The sequence below is a fragment of the Drosophila arizonae genome, chromosome 2 (assembly GCF_054131065.1).
Source record: "Drosophila arizonae isolate 15081-1271.41 chromosome 2, UAZ_ARI_1.0, whole genome shotgun sequence".
Lineage (NCBI taxonomy): Eukaryota > Metazoa > Arthropoda > Insecta > Diptera > Drosophilidae > Drosophila > Drosophila arizonae.
Window position 1 is genome coordinate 4,886,400 of NC_142922.1, and position 15,500 is coordinate 4,901,899.

The 15,500-nt window shown below is 38.1% G+C and overlaps 1 protein-coding gene across 2 annotated transcripts; it reads right to left on the reverse strand.

Moving 5' to 3' along the window:
- Positions 1-712: 712 nt before the first annotated feature.
- On the reverse strand, positions 713-6,569 carry LOC108609053 (calcyphosin-like protein). Of its 2 annotated transcripts, none has more exons than XM_018000734.2 (6): positions 6,490-6,569; positions 1,652-1,800; positions 1,430-1,549; positions 1,311-1,368; positions 1,022-1,234; positions 713-959 (listed from the first exon to the last, which is right to left on the reverse strand). In XM_018000734.2, the coding sequence occupies exons 1-6, from the start codon at positions 6,535-6,537 to the stop codon at positions 858-860; spliced, it is 690 nt and encodes a 229-aa protein (XP_017856223.1). In that variant the 5' UTR covers positions 6,538-6,569; the 3' UTR covers positions 713-857. The 2 variants fall into 2 exon arrangements, with proteins under 2 accessions (XP_017856223.1, XP_017856224.1); XM_018000735.2 differs by lacking the exon at positions 6,490-6,569 and adding an exon at positions 3,998-4,175.
- Positions 6,570-15,500: the final 8,931 nt, after the last annotated feature.

The following is a 15,500-nucleotide window of genomic DNA, read 5'->3' on the forward strand; positions in this document are numbered from 1 at the left end:
AATAAAATTTAATGAAATCATGCTATAAACTTGTAACTTTCTGATTTACAGTGAAGACGATTGCAGTCGACTTTGTTAGCCGAAAACTCAGTTGAGAGTTTTCTTTTTTTTTTTTTTTTTTGACTGTTTGTGTGGGGCAGGGGTAGACGATTGAGTGGAGTAGGGGCGGGGGGGGCTGGGCCTTCTTCACTGGCTGCGTAATTCCAACATTGGCAATTAAAATTTCGTATGAGTTGGCTGCAATCAGTGCACAAGTTGCCACACACACACACTTTCGCAGCCGACAATCTCAGCTGGTGTCTGCATAATTTAAGGCATACATTTAGGCTGCCATCGCTCGACTGCTCAAACCGTTCTCAGCGCCTGCTGTGACAACTGTGTGATAAATGCCTGGCACACCAGCAAACACTCACACACACACTCACACACACATTGCCATTGCCAATGCTGACAATTCCCCAACAATTCTCCGACTCTCCTTCAGCAACTAACCATGTTTGTTGCAATGATTGTCGTCTTGGCAGCACCCGCTTGATTATGGGCCAGACTCGGGCTCGGCAGCTCCGGGGTTCCAGGGGCCGACGTAAATGCATGCAGGACTACGAGCAGGCAGCAAATGTTTAGACAAAACTTTTCGCTTGTTACTTTGCATATCTAACAAAAGACTTTCGACTTGCAACTGCTACTACAGCCAACTGGAGTCGGATATCAGTTGTGGGAAAAAATACCAAGATTTTATTAGTGTGCGTGTATGTGTGTGTATAAATTAAACATGAGCAGGACTAAAGACTAGTTAGATTCGTTAATTAGACACTCGAGATTGAGAGCTATGTAGACAACAATACCCAAGGGGCGCTTCACATGACATAGGCGCGACGCATCATCAGATCAAAGTACATATCGTTGTCAATCGAGGCGCTGATTGTGGCATAGTAATTGATGAACTCCTCGCGTGTGATCTGCAATGGAATACAGATTAGCCGCAGCTTAGCTATAGCTGTTATCTAAGACTCCCTCCCACCTTGCCATCGAGATTGCCGCGTCCGCCCTCAAAGTTGTGCAGAAACTCCGTGAGGATCTCATCCTCGGTCATCTCGCCGCTCTGGTACTTGGGATGCTCCTTCACCGAGTAGACGTTCTTCAGGTCGGCCAGGGTGATGACGCCATCGCCGTTCTTGTCCATTTTATTGAAAGCCTGATCGATTATCGATATGCGCGACTGCGACATGGGCGGCTGCAGAGCACAAATTTCGAAGATTTCAAGAGTTCCATTATATTAATTAACAGGAAATTCCTCTGAAGCAACTTACGCGCAGCTTGAGCAGAAACTCCGTCATATTTATGGAGCCGCTGCCATCCTCGTCGAAGCTAATTTTAGAGCAAAGACATTAGTTTGGCATTGAAATTGAGGTGATGGCAGGAGACTCACGCGTTAAACATCTGCTTGATTTCGTCGTCTGTCACGTCCAGGCCAATGTCCCGAATGCCCGAGATGAACTCCTCCTCGTTCAGGGCCTTGCTGCCGTCGTCGTCCATGGCGCGAAAAGCCCTAATTAAATAATTGCCCATTAAACAAGTAATTGAATAATTTCTCAAACTTGCCGTCAAAGAAAAAAAAAATAATCATAATACGATATCAAATGAAACTCACCTGCCCATGCCCAAAATGCCTGTTGCGCCGCGGCTCAGGCAGAGCAAACGCAACTTGGTAATGGGATCCTTGTCGGCGCCATCTGTCAGCTCTCTCAGCGCCCTGTTGGCCAGGTTCGCTTCCAGCGTGTACAGGTCTCCATTTGAGGGCTGTGCGTGAAGTAGACCAATCAATATCTCAGGCATTTACTAACTGCGGCCCTATCGATTGACCCAACTTTTAATGGGAAACTTTAAAATGGGTATTTCCATGGCAACGACAGACATTGACTTTTGATTGTAATTTATTTTAATTGAAAAGTGAATATATGGTGGAGTCGATAAGTAAGTGATATAATACTACTACTACAGTGCGGCCAGAAGGTTAAGTCGAACTTGGACTACCCTGTACAAAGTAACTCTAGAAGAAAGGAGAGCAACCCACTTAGTAAATTGACTCATTGCCTTGATTCAGTCGATTGATGTTGATTCAAAACGTTGATACGAATATACACCTTATGTCTGGTTATCTTCCGCTTGTTCTATTTTTTTTTTTTTTTTTTTTTTTTCATATTTTCACATTTTCAATATTCTAGGAACTTTCATATTTAATGGAATCTGTGCTTAATAAAATTATTTAAAAAAATAAAAATAGATAAAAATATATTTATAATATTTTTTAATATAATCAAAACAAAAGAAAAAAAAAAAACAAAAAACAAAAAACAAAAAAAAATCTAAACCGCTTTTAATATTAATTGCTGGAAAATATTTACAAATTTTATCTTCATTTCAAAAATTGAAAAAGTTAATATGAAATATGTACATGTATATAATAATGCCTTTTAAAATATATTTTTAAAAAATGTTATTTTAATATAAATAAATATACAAAAAAATTAAATTTATAAAAATATATAATAATTGTTTCAAATTTGTATCTACATTACAAAAAAAAATCAATTAATGATGTTGTTCAAAGTGACGCTGTTTGAAAGAGATTCTAAAACGAAAGAGAGAATAATCTCAATTATACTAATACTAAAGTTTTTTTTTTTACTGAATTATATATTTATTGACCACAATATTGCCTTTAAAAGATATTAAAACTGAAGTTCATTATTATTATTATTTTTTTTTTTTTTTAATTATTAATTTAATGCAGCTCATTGTCTTTAGCTCTATTGCTAAGTGCCTTTGCTGCTATCAAGTCATTAAATAAACTAAATTGGCAGCAATCTGACTTGAATAATCAGATATTCTGTTCAAAAATATTATTAGTTAATTTATATTTATTAATTTACATTAATTGAATGAATTAATTAAATTAACTTAATTTATTCTGAAGAAGTTTCTAGCGAAACTTGTTGTCCACAATATCATCAATATCGTCAATCAGAGGTCTTACTCTTGCGATAACTTCATTCTATCGAATCAACGACAATTTCATATACATATGTACACCTCCCAAAAAATAAGTGAGAAAAACTTATTTCCTCTGTTTACATTAATTAAACCTAAAAAAAAAAAAAGCCAAAGTGTCCGACTTCACAACTTAATCTATATATATTATAATACTATATCCAGCTATATCTATCAATAGATATTTCGATATAGATAGATATATGAAATATCTTATATAAGTCATAGATAAATACTTATATAAGATCTTTCAAATATTTGTCTATATTTTAATATCTTACTATATCTATCTATAATATTATATCCAATCATATTCATCTATATCTATTTATGGCTTATATGAGACTTTCACCTGCTTACACATCTAGTAGGGCATTCAGTCTTCGGCTAACTGTAGTATAATTGTACGCTTTTGTTTTCTTCTTAGAGCACTCAACAGCTCTTTCGCAGTCTAGATTAAAGGGGCCTCAATTTAGATAGTTAACAACCGCATCAACAATTACTATATACATATATGTATATGTATATGTATATATAGGTATATTTCGCGGTAAGTCGTAAATGAAAGGCCGCATTATTTTCAGAGCTGAGAAATCGAAATGAGTAACCAGAAATGCGAAGCGTTTCTCATAAACTAAGCGATTGTATAAATAAACTCTTGCGGGTAATTGCGCTCTGATATATGATGAGGGCCACAGACTTGGACGCTGGCTGAGGATGAATCATCGAGTAGTCGGGGTGCTCAGCTGATCTTCTCGAGTTGTGCGTCAGATTTGACTCTCAACGAAATTGTTTTCATTTGTGTGAAAGCGCTTGCAGTGCAATTTGTTTAATTGAAGCCCAAGGTGAAGGTCAGGTGCGGCCAGGCTTGGGCACACAAACAAAAATGAAAAGAAAGGCAGGCCGGGGCATGGGTCGGAATAAAATGAGAAAGCAAACAACTTACATCCATTGCAGCGAGAGTCGAGTACTTTTTCTATGGCACTCTGCACTTAGTATTTGAGGCGAGTGTTTACAAAATTTGTGCCTTTTGCAGCAAGTTTTCCTTTTGGCGCCCAACCGAATGGATAGCTCCAAGATACTTGTTACTTTAGCGGCTTTGAAATGCAAACTGAATGCGAGGCGCTAAAAAAACATAAAATGAGAAGTAAAATAAGAGCACAAGTAAAGCGGCGACGGCGGCAATGAATAAGCGCGAGAGTGAGAGCGACAGAGCGACAGAGCCACAGCGGCCGCAGAGGCCGCAAAGCCCGCAGAGCGAGAGAGCGACAGAGCGAGCGAGAGAGCGTGGAATGAATGGCAAATGAAATGCGGACTGTGTGGAGCTCGAAACTAGTTACTTACTTACAAACATGTATAGTCATATGGAGCGGACAGACAGACAGACGGACAGACAGACAGACAGTGGGCCGCAATAGACAGTGGGGCCAGTCTGACTGATTCATACATTTGGCCAATTGCTCGCTCTGTCCAACTATCTACCTGTCTCGCTCGTGCTGTGGCCACCTGTTTCTGGCTCTTTGTGGCCCGCTGCACTGTAAAACATTTTATTTCAATTAAAGCTGCGGCCTTCTACCCATCAGATAGTTAATATTGCGCTCAGAACGGGCTTTTATTTGGCCGGGCCAAACATGTGACGCGACACAGAAATCTCGCACACGCACACATACACAGTCACACGATGTCATGCCCGATAAATTGTTGCAGATAAAAGCGGCAGATAAAGAGGCAAACAGACAGACTGCAATCAAAACCTGAACCCAAAGCAAAACACCTAAAACTATGCAATCAGAATTTCACTCGAAACGCAATGTCTAAAAAGCGGCAACAGCTTTGTGTGAACTGAGAGAGGGTACGATTAGTTGGGCATGCACTAGGGGTACTCCAATAAAAAAAACCCTTTGTGATCTTAGTATTGCACTAGAGTGCGACTCTATAGTGTAGAGATTTCTTTATAAGAAAATATAAATTTAAAATACAACAAAAAAATATGTTGAAGTTGCACTGTTAAATTAAGTCTCATTTATATAAAAAAGTAATTTTTTTTTATTATTAGCAGGCAAATTAAGTCTCGAAAATTTATCTTTAACTATATTTACATAAAAAGTAAATTGTTTTTTATTATTTCTATATTTAATAATGTTTACTGAATAAATTAGTAAAGTAATTCTAAATACAAATTTAATTTTTTTTTATACCCTTTGATTATATTTTCAACAACTGAATATTTCTTGTTTATGTCATTGCAGCAAATATTCATACAAAAATCATTCATTCATTCATTCATTCAATTAATATACATATCTATGGCATAAATTACATTCGTCATAATTTAAGTAAATTTTCATTAAAAGTTGACTTGATTATTGAAATTGATTCGGGCTAATATTTTATTTTAATTTACTAAACACTATTTTTAGTGTTTATTTTAAATCGTTAAATTTATATTATTGCTTTATAATTTTAATATATGCTTAAATTCCTAATAAATTAATTTTTTAATCAAGTTTTTGAATTTGAAAAATAAATATAATTTCTCAGTTGAAAAGCCTGAGCTAAAAACTTTTAAAAATAAGTTTATAACTTTATGTGATTGTCAATAAAATATCAAGTTAAGTAAATCACAAAAAAAAAACTTTTTTAAAATATATAAAATAATAATAATAATAATAATAATAATAATAATAATAAAAATTTTTTCATTATTGCATTTGATTATTTACAATTAATATTTCAGAACTTTAATTATTATATTTAATTTACTAGCTAGTTTTTTTTTTCGGTTTGCTTTGCTTCATTTAACTAATTGTAGCATTCTCTTAAGTTATATACTATATTTTCTATGACTCTCAAAAGTCACATTCCTTTAGTAGATCAATTGGAAGTACTTGGGTGTATTGTATAGCAATGTGATTAGTTTGGAAAGCACAAATAATCTTTATTTGATCAACCATCTATGAATTGTTATGGGACATGTTGCATTTGGCATTCGAGTTATTAATTTCGAGCCATCTAATCAAATAGCGGACGACAAACTAATTTGCCAAATTACACGTCATGGCAATTGCTTTCACTATCTATGTGAAAATGTGTGTGCGTGCGTGTGTGTGTGCGTGTGTGTGTGTGTGTGTGTGTGTATGTGTGTTGCTTCGTGCAGTTGGTTAATTGAAAGGAGGATTAGAGTACGTTGGCATGTTAGCTGGTCATTAAGCTGAACAGTGGTGCAGCGGTGCAGTGGTGCAGCGGTGCAGGTGATTGGCGAACAATGTCATGCTGCTACCCTAATTAATGTTTAGGGACCGAACTGAAAGCAGGTGGCACAACTACACTGAACAGCACTTATGTGGCCTACTTTATCCCGCTTTAAGGCATTCTTGTGGCATATTTTCTTGCACAGTCCATGGGTGATTCACTATTTAGCCCGCTAATTGGTTTCACCTTGTGTCTGCGCCGCCAGCTCGACTTGCGCACGGGCCTATAGAACATGACTGACCGCAAATCGAAAGCAAACTGAACCCCGCCGAACCTTGGCCAGTAGCCCTTGATTCACATTTAGGCCAGGTGGTTGAAGCAACCAGGCAACTGGCCACAACACAACGAACGCGGACAATGACCGCCACAAAAATATTGTCGCACCAATTGCCACAGCTATTTAATTACAATAATCAATAAGCTACGAAAATCTTAACAAACTGTTTGTACAGTTACTCTAATTGGGCTAGTTAGCGGGTTGAGACGACTTGGGCATACACTGCAGAAAATTATGTTATCAAAGTATATATAATAGTTTTATATATTTATATTTATCTATATGACTTTTTTTAGCTTTAACATTTTTTTTTTTTTTTTAAATTTTTGTATTAAATTTTTTAACATAACAACATAATTATTAATAGTTGTTTTTTTTTTTTTTTTTTTCTTATTGACATAAGTTATTCCTTAGCTTATTTATTAAATTTATTGGGATATATATATTTATCGATCTGGTTTTAATGATTTAAAATCAAAAAAGTCTCGAACGTTTGATATGAATTTTTATCGATTTTATGAAAACGTAAAAACTTATCGATTATTTCAAGCACCTTCATGAATTATTTTTAGTATTATACGAGCTTTGACTAGCTCCAAGAACAACGGGTTGATAGGTGAGAGCCGAGTTAATAACATGACTAAGCAGTCTTCACTCTCGATTATCATGAAATGTGTTTATATTTTCATGTATATTTATGTTTGTAGATATGGTATGCCACAGCCTTTGACTCACCCTCAACATCAAGTTTCAATGTGTTTTATGACTTCATGTTCATGTTACCTCATAATACCCTTTATTGGTGTACAATAAAAATGAAATTAGGCTATTTTCGTCCTATTAATTGTTACGGATTTACCACTATATAACGATTTCCTATTTTTATTGATATAAAAATATTTATATTTCATTTTATTTTAGTTTTCTGCATTATATTTTTTTGACAACCATCATATAAATCATATAAATCCTTTGATTACAATTTATTTTTAACAGAGGTTACATAAATATATAAAATATCATTGGAGATTGCTGTCAAACAATCTTTAGTTCTTAAATAACTTAATACATATTTCAAAAGACTAATGTATAATATTAAATACTTATATAAATACATTTATTCGGGCTGTTAAGATACTATATTTAAATGACTTGGACTCAAAATAAAAAAAAAATAAAAAATAATTCACTTTCAAGAATTATGTTAAGTAAATAAATATTAACTATAAAATATACAAAAAGTAAAAAAATCATAAAAATCAAAAAAATCCATTATATAAATCAAACAATATTTCTAAACAATTCCAACAATGTTAACAAGATCTAATGCCAAATTATACATCCATAAGATACTTCTACGCCCTTATCCTTTATTTATAAATATCCCAATTTGACAGATTTGAATACACATGAGGTTAACTAAGCACATAAGACAGAAATCGGATCATGTACAGCGCGTGGAGCGTTAGCGTGCGTGTGTGTGTGTGTGTCTGTGTGTGTGTGTGTAAGGTATTCGAATTGGGATCCAGAGTAAACTCGATGTGAATGCGTAAGCCCTTAGTCTGTGTGCAAAGCTTTTAGTCCGGCAGGCAAATGTGACATGTCCTTTTGGGCGTGTTGACATTGTCGTCGCATCAACTGAACCTGAACTCAATCAGTGAATCAATTCACAATTCGCTGATCAAAAGGAAACAATCATACGCATTTGAAGTGTCAGAAATTGTCGAAATCGGAGGCAGGCAGAGCCAGAGACACTCCAAAGGGGGCAGCGGATGCAGAGGGAGGGCAGCGGGGGGCAGCGGCGACAGAGAGAAGGACCAGCGACAGCGCCAGGCAGCCAGGGCAACGTGCAGAGGACCTTTTCGTCCTTTGCTGCGCCGTTGACACATGCAAAGGCTCCACTCTGTATGTATGTATGTATATGTGTGTGTCTGTGTGTGTTGATGTGCCTGTTTGTATGTGTGAATGCCTTGCATGTATTTTCTTTTTAATCAATTTATATGCAAATAAGTGAAATGCTTAACTGAATTTCAAGCTGCCTCGCAACCAGAGCATCCAAATCCCAAGCCCCGCATCTTCTCCCGATGCTCCTGCTGCTGCTGCTGGTGTCTGTCTGCCTGTCTGTGTAGCCTTTTGGCAGTTGGCTGATTGAAAACGTTAAACGCATTTATTAACGAAAGGACGAGAAGTAAAGCCAACTGAAGAGCGTTTAATTGAACTGCTTTTTATTAAATTCCTTTGGCCAGGCCCAGGCGTCTGATTGCAGAAACCACAGCACTCACACACACATACACACACACTCACAGCTCTCCGACTATGACTTTAAAAGGCAACAAATATTTGGTCTAGCCGAAGCCTGTCTAACTCAGTCAACTAATATGCCCAACAGCCAGCACACAAAACCAAGTCGAAACCACTTGGCTATTTGCATTTGAAGTTATTTTGGCACAAATGATTCAGCAGCAGCAGCAGCAGCAGAGAGGGGGAGAGAGGGACAGGGGGTGCCTTTGTCTGTTGGGCAAATTGATAGAATCAACTTGATAACTTCATTTTCATTAAGTAAACATTAATCACATTAACCTTTCGACTCGCCGCACTGAATGAGCTGCGAAAATTAACCCCAAAATGCCGAGCGACTTGGCCCAAACCCAGCTGCTGCTGCTGCTGCTGCTGCGGCAACTTTAGTGCTCTTATACAAGTTAAATAAGAAAATACGCCACACACACAGAGACACACACACACACGCACGCACAACCTTTCAACCACAAAGGCAGAAAAGTCAGCCAAGAAATTGTCAACGAGCTAATACAAAGTCTTGTGCGTGTGTGCGTGCGTGTGTGTGTGTGCGTGTGTCACCCTAAGGTCAAGACGCATAAAAGTTATTACTTAATTTAAGTTGCCCCGCAACCTGACACGCCTCCCCCCCCCCCCTCGAGCAACCGCCTCCTGCCCCTAGCAACCGCACTAAGCTCCATCCTTAAATGGAATTTATTATGTTGCAAATTTCGTAAAATGTGAAATACATTTTCAAACGAAACATCTGCATATTTCAATTTTGGCCAGATTTGCATAAATTCTATGTGTGTGTGTGTTTGTGTGTGTCTGTCTATCACTAGGACGAGTTATTCATGAAAAGGGTTTACTTCACTCACCCTACAGCTATCTCCCTCTCTCTCTCTCTCTTTCTCTCTCTTATGCCGTCTCTATCTCTCTGACAGCTTGCTGTCTGTGCTGGCTGATTGTGATTCTGATTAGTTTGGCCTTTTGATAACACTGCCGGGCGGCTGCAAAAAATTATTAAAACTGACATCTGACTGAATGCTGGTTACGTGTGGGCAACAACTGACCACAACAACAATAGCAGCAACAACAAAAGCCAACACCCAACTGAAGCTGCCCAGGCAATGCGCAAATAAATCACAAAGTTTTTTCATTAATTCGCCGTTCGACTGATTTGGCAATTAAGTGGCCAAAAGTTGTATGCAAAAAGTTGCCGCCAGTTGTATTGGTAAACATATACATAGACACAGGCATAACTATTTCTATGCATGGGTGTGTGTGTGTGTGTGTGTATTATTACACCTGCTGGGCATTGGCAAAAGGTTTGCCACTTCGAGCGTAGTCGAACTTTTCAAATTAAGCGCAGATTTTACCAAAAACTTATAGTCGCTTACCTGTCTGCTGCCACTTTTACCTGTGCGCCCACTACCACCCTCTCTCTCCCTCTCTCTCCCTCTCTCCCTCTCTCTCTCTCCATCTATCTTTGGCTTAGTTGCTCTATTGCGTAGTTTACTTAGTAACTAAATCACGTTTCTTATTTAAGCTTAAGAGCTCATTAACGCCAGGTTTGAGCATTATCATAAAACGAGCCAAAAAGCCAAACCTCAGCCACGCTCGCTGGCTCGTTTAGTCGGCCGCCGAAAACAGTTGGCCTTGCCGCATTTTCAGCTGTTGATACACCTACATGCACACACACACATACACACTCACATACACATACAGGTGTGGTATTCCTCATCAATCGCCATTGAAATTCAATCCACAAATGCGAACGAGGCGACACTCGTGAGCTCAACTCGAACTAAAAGTCGAATTCGAATTCGAAGTCGACATCTTCGTCCTCGTTTCCCAGTGTTGAGCTTGATTTTGATTTTGATTTTGATATGAGTTGTGCTTTTTGGAAAAGCCAATCAGCACACACATCAAACGCACACCTACTCTAGCACACACACACACACATCCACACAGAGAGAGATTTCATCACACGTTGCCATAAAAATGTAAAAGGGAAATAATATAAAAATAAAAACTTTTTCGCACTTCACGTGTCAAATCCGTTTTAATGAGTTTTTCGGGCGCATCAAAAAAAGTTTGCCATTTCTTGAGCACTTTGCTGCCACGCCTAGCCGCCCAGCCGCCTAGTGGCCTGACCGCCCACCAGCCACGCCTACTAACTGCATGCTGCTATCGCTGAGTGGCCTCGTCTGCCTTCAACATCTTGTTTTTTTTTTTTTTTTTTTTTTTTCTTTTAACCGAGTCTCTTTCCAACTTTTTTCATTTGATGCTCGTGCTAAAGGCTGCAGCCAAGCTCTGTGTTCCGGTAATGAAAAACTCTGCGCATTCGCCAAGAATTTAATTAGGTTAAATATTAATGAGATGTGCTTAAATTATATTTGATGTAAAGTCAGCTTTAAGATTTCCAAAAATTTTAGATTTGTTGTATCCCGCACACATTAAAAGGGATTCTGTCAATTGATATATGAAATTATGGCTTTTTAAAGGGAATTTTCGTTGTCAAGCCATCAGGGTTCGTTTTCGATTACCAAGTCTCACTTGACGGCATTAAATATTCGATATATTATGAAATTTAAGCTATGACTATATATAAATTTTTGAGTTTTAACGAATATGAAACCTGTGTTAAATCGCTGAAATCGAAAAACAATTTTCCACAAATGGAAAGTGCCAGCAAATTGAAAAAGAAGAGCTGTTCGCTTATCATATTTTTCAGCACGTTCATTCATTGAAAAAGCTTATTCTGAAAGCAATTAAAACTGTGTTCCGAAAGTCTTAATCGCAGCTAAATCGAAAAGGTGAAGCATTACCATGCGATTTTCGACTTTGAATGAATTTTTTTTTTTAATCCCAAAGGTTTTCTATTTCTTTGCTTTTTTCCCCAAATAATTATGTTATCTCATATGCCATATGTCATGTATGTAAATAAAAAATCTTAGCAGAAAAGGCCTATGTATTGCCGAAACTCTTAAATTATTGATACCATTCAAAAAATCACGTAGTTATAACAAAGAGTGAAATAAAATGAAATTAAAAAAAAAAATTGAAAAAATTTTAAATCCCAAAAATATACGTTCCACAAACAGAAATCGCCACAAAATCGCCAATGCATTAGTCTGTTTAAACTTGGACAAGACATATTTATCTTTATTATTTATTATTATTATTTATGTATATGCCTTTAGTTAAGCTCTCTTGCTTGGTATTCAGGTATTTAAGGGAGTTTTCGCTTTAGGGAATGCCTACAAGTAAGTTATTAATTAGTTACGTGCTATGCCAACTGCTTGGCCGGCTGTTCAGTGAACTGAGTTCGAAGCAAATCATAAAGCAATGAGTCGCTGCTGATTTGCATGCAGAGACAGCCGTTAAAAAGAACCACAAAGTGGTCGAGGGAGAGGGTGGGAGGCGGAGAGGGAGAGAGAGAGAGTGAAAGAGGCATACTTATTCATAAATGATGTGGCACAATTAAGGCCATTGGCAACACGTCCATGCGGAGAGCAAAGTGTTAACCATATTGTTGGCTGCTGTTGCTGCTGCTGCTGCTGCTGCTGTTGCTGTTGCTGCTGGTGATGCTGGCAGCAACATGTCCACGTTCGTCATGGCATCAAAATGCGTGCGTGCCTGCAGTGTCCCAACTGGTGGTCGCATCCTGGCTGAAACGACTGTCGGACAGCCCGACTGACTGACTGACTGACTTTATATATACATATATATAGATATATATTTAGTATATGTGTGTGTGTGTGTGTGTGTGAGTCCATGTCCATGCAGACCGTCACGCAGCAACGTTTGAAGTCAATTTAAAATGAGCAGCCGAGCGTGCAGTCATGAGATGCTGCAGCAGCCATCTTGCTGCCTGCCTCCCGCTCTCTCTCCCCCCTCTCGCTCACACAATCGCCGCCACATAACGGCTCGCACATTGTGATAGTTATCGTTATTGTTGTTATGGATGGTGCTGCATAGTGGGGCTGGCTCATGATTTAACAGTTGGCCAGTTGGCTTTATGGACATTGCTAATTTAATCGGCTTTTGGCCACAATCGAGCGCCATTGCCTTGGCCAAATCTAATTTCGACTTGTTTAATTGATCTTGGCCACTAATTTGGCTGGCACAAAGGCAGCAGCAGCATCAGCAACAGCAGCAGCAGCAGTTGAAACTTCAACTCTCCAGAGCAACGACTGGCTGGCTATGCCTGACTGAAATGTGAATCTAATTACTGGCCACACAATGGCCTGGCACATTCCACCTTCCACCTTCCTTCTCTCTCACTCTCTCTGTGTGTGTGTGTGTGCCTCAACTTTTCTTTGGTTGCCCTGGATATCTGGAAATGCAACTGTCGCTGCCACAAAACTGTCAAAATTAGCTCAAAAGCAGCTCACAGCTGAGGTAGCTAGGCAAACTTCCTGCTGGATATCGAAGTGTCTCTCCCTCTCCCTCTCCCTCTCGCTCTGTCTCTTTACGACACTCACATGTCGACGTTTTCGCCTCACAGGCAGCCAGCTCTAGCCCAGCTCTGGCCCCCCAGTGCCGGCACGCACTAAAGTTGCAACATTTTTCGTTGCAACACATACAAATTAATTGAATTTTAAGCAACTTTTGCCTGGGCAACGCAAATAGTTGCTGAATTCTTATAATAACATGAAATGTAACCAAGGCGATATATGAGACGAATCCGATACACTTTCTTTTTGCTGAGCTGTGTATGGAAGACATTTGTAAAGAACTTTTCAGAGAAATCATGCATATAATGAAAGAAGAATTGATGTCTACATACATATTTCTCCTTTTATATACATATTCAGCATTTAATACTTTTGTATTTCTAGAGATCTTTAATAGAAAGGAATGCATATGTATGTGCATATATGTATATGTTTCTATTAAAATATTTATTTAAATACCTCAACATACTTCTTACTCTATCCATATATCTATGCCTCTAAATTTCTATATATGGAAATATCATATATCTTTAATTTACATTAACATTCAATTGTCTGTCTATCCTATATTCTGTATACATTTTCTATATCTTTTTTTTTTTAACTTTCAGTTGCATACTATATAGCTCAGATGAGTTGCCTTCAGAAAGTGTATGAATTAGTGAAATTTACAGAAAAAAATGAATGCCTAAAAATGTTTACAATTTACAATTTTTTAAACAGTTTATAAAAATCAATTTTAATTTAATATTAAAAAAAAATAAAATAAAATAAAATATATATATTTAATATATATTTAATATAGGGTCCCACTTAAAAAATAAAAATAAATAAATAAAATAAAAAAAATTAAGATACAAAAAAATAAAAATAAAAAATTCCAAAGAGGAAAAATAAATAAATAATAAATTCAGAAATATTATTTTATTGAACAATATACATATGTTACATAGAGCAGAAATACATATATGATATATAGCCCAGTTCAGCTCTACCATATCAAATTATAGCGCCTTGCTTAACAGCTGACTGCAGCGACCCATTGTTAGGGCATTCAAATAGTTGGACGACCACATAAATTGGTTGGCATGGTTATATTAGTGCGCTGCAAAGTCGCTGGCGTCATGTGCCGGACAACAGCGCTGGGACATCATTAGTCCTTTAATTGCCATAAATAAGCGCAGCCAACACCAGCCACCGCAGCGTACCGCACCGCCCCTGCGCCAACACTCCGGCTCCCCGTCCGCCGGATCCTGCTGACGGAAGGCGCACCACAGAAAAGTTGTTAACGTTATTTTTGCAACTTTTCGCACAGCAACAATTCCCGCGTGCATCATACAGTGATCCACATGTGTGTGCCTGTGTGTGCATGTATGTGTGTGTGTGTGTGTAGTGTAGTGTAGTGTAGCATCATGTTGAGCATATTGTCAAGCGCCCGGCTCGGAACGAGGCCCTCGACAAAGGCACTTTGACGATTGCCAATGCCTCACTCACTCGCTCGACGTCCCAAGCCAATTTCTATTGTCATCTGGTTGCAGTTGCAGTTAGTTGCCGGCCGTTGCAGTTACAGCTGCAGCTGCAGCTGCAGCCCCAGTTGCGTTTATCTGCCACTCGGAAATCAGTCAACATATGCACAGACGCCCCCAAAAACCTATAGGCTCCGGTCACATTTAACTGTGCAAATGCTTGCGGTCATGCCTATGCCTTCATTTCAGTGAGTGCGCCCAGCGGCTGTCGATGGACAGAGGAGGAGGGGTAGAGGCGGAAATCCCCAATTAGTTGGCTGACCAGAAAGGACTCAAAAATTCTGCACATTTGCCTTATGCATTTGCCGTTCATTTCGCCACTGATTTTTGCTCATTTACAAAGCCCACGCTGCTGCGGTTGCCACTGGAAACGGCTTTAATTCGAAGGGCTTAAAAGGCTGGCACTACAAGACCTTTTCATACTGCAAATGTTGTGATGACTGTGGTAGAGCATTGGAAAGTGAAATTCAAATGAATTTTTATAATTTATTCACAGGCTGTGAGTGGCACCAGTATGAGGCTTAAATATTACGTGTTTCAATCAATATGAGCAGGCAGAGAAAATGGGGAAAAAATGGTGATAAGCGAGATAAAATATCGCCATTTATTTTTCTTTATTTATTCTGCAGCTGATAATATTTTCAGATTACTAAATTA

Bases quoted from the DNA above. Each gene is read 5' to 3' on its own strand.
- LOC108609053 (XM_018000734.2), bottom strand. From the start codon at position 6,537: ATGTTCTATAGGCCCGTGCGCAAGTCGAGCTGGCGGCGCAGACACAAG. The intron at 1,550-1,651 runs GTGAGTTTCATT...TTATTTAATTAG, and splicing joins GGCATTTTGGGCATGGGCAG to GGCTTTTCGCGCCATGGACG. The intron at 1,369-1,429 runs GTGAGTCTCCTG...CTCTAAAATTAG, and splicing joins ATCAAGCAGATGTTTAACGC to CTTCGACGAGGATGGCAGCG.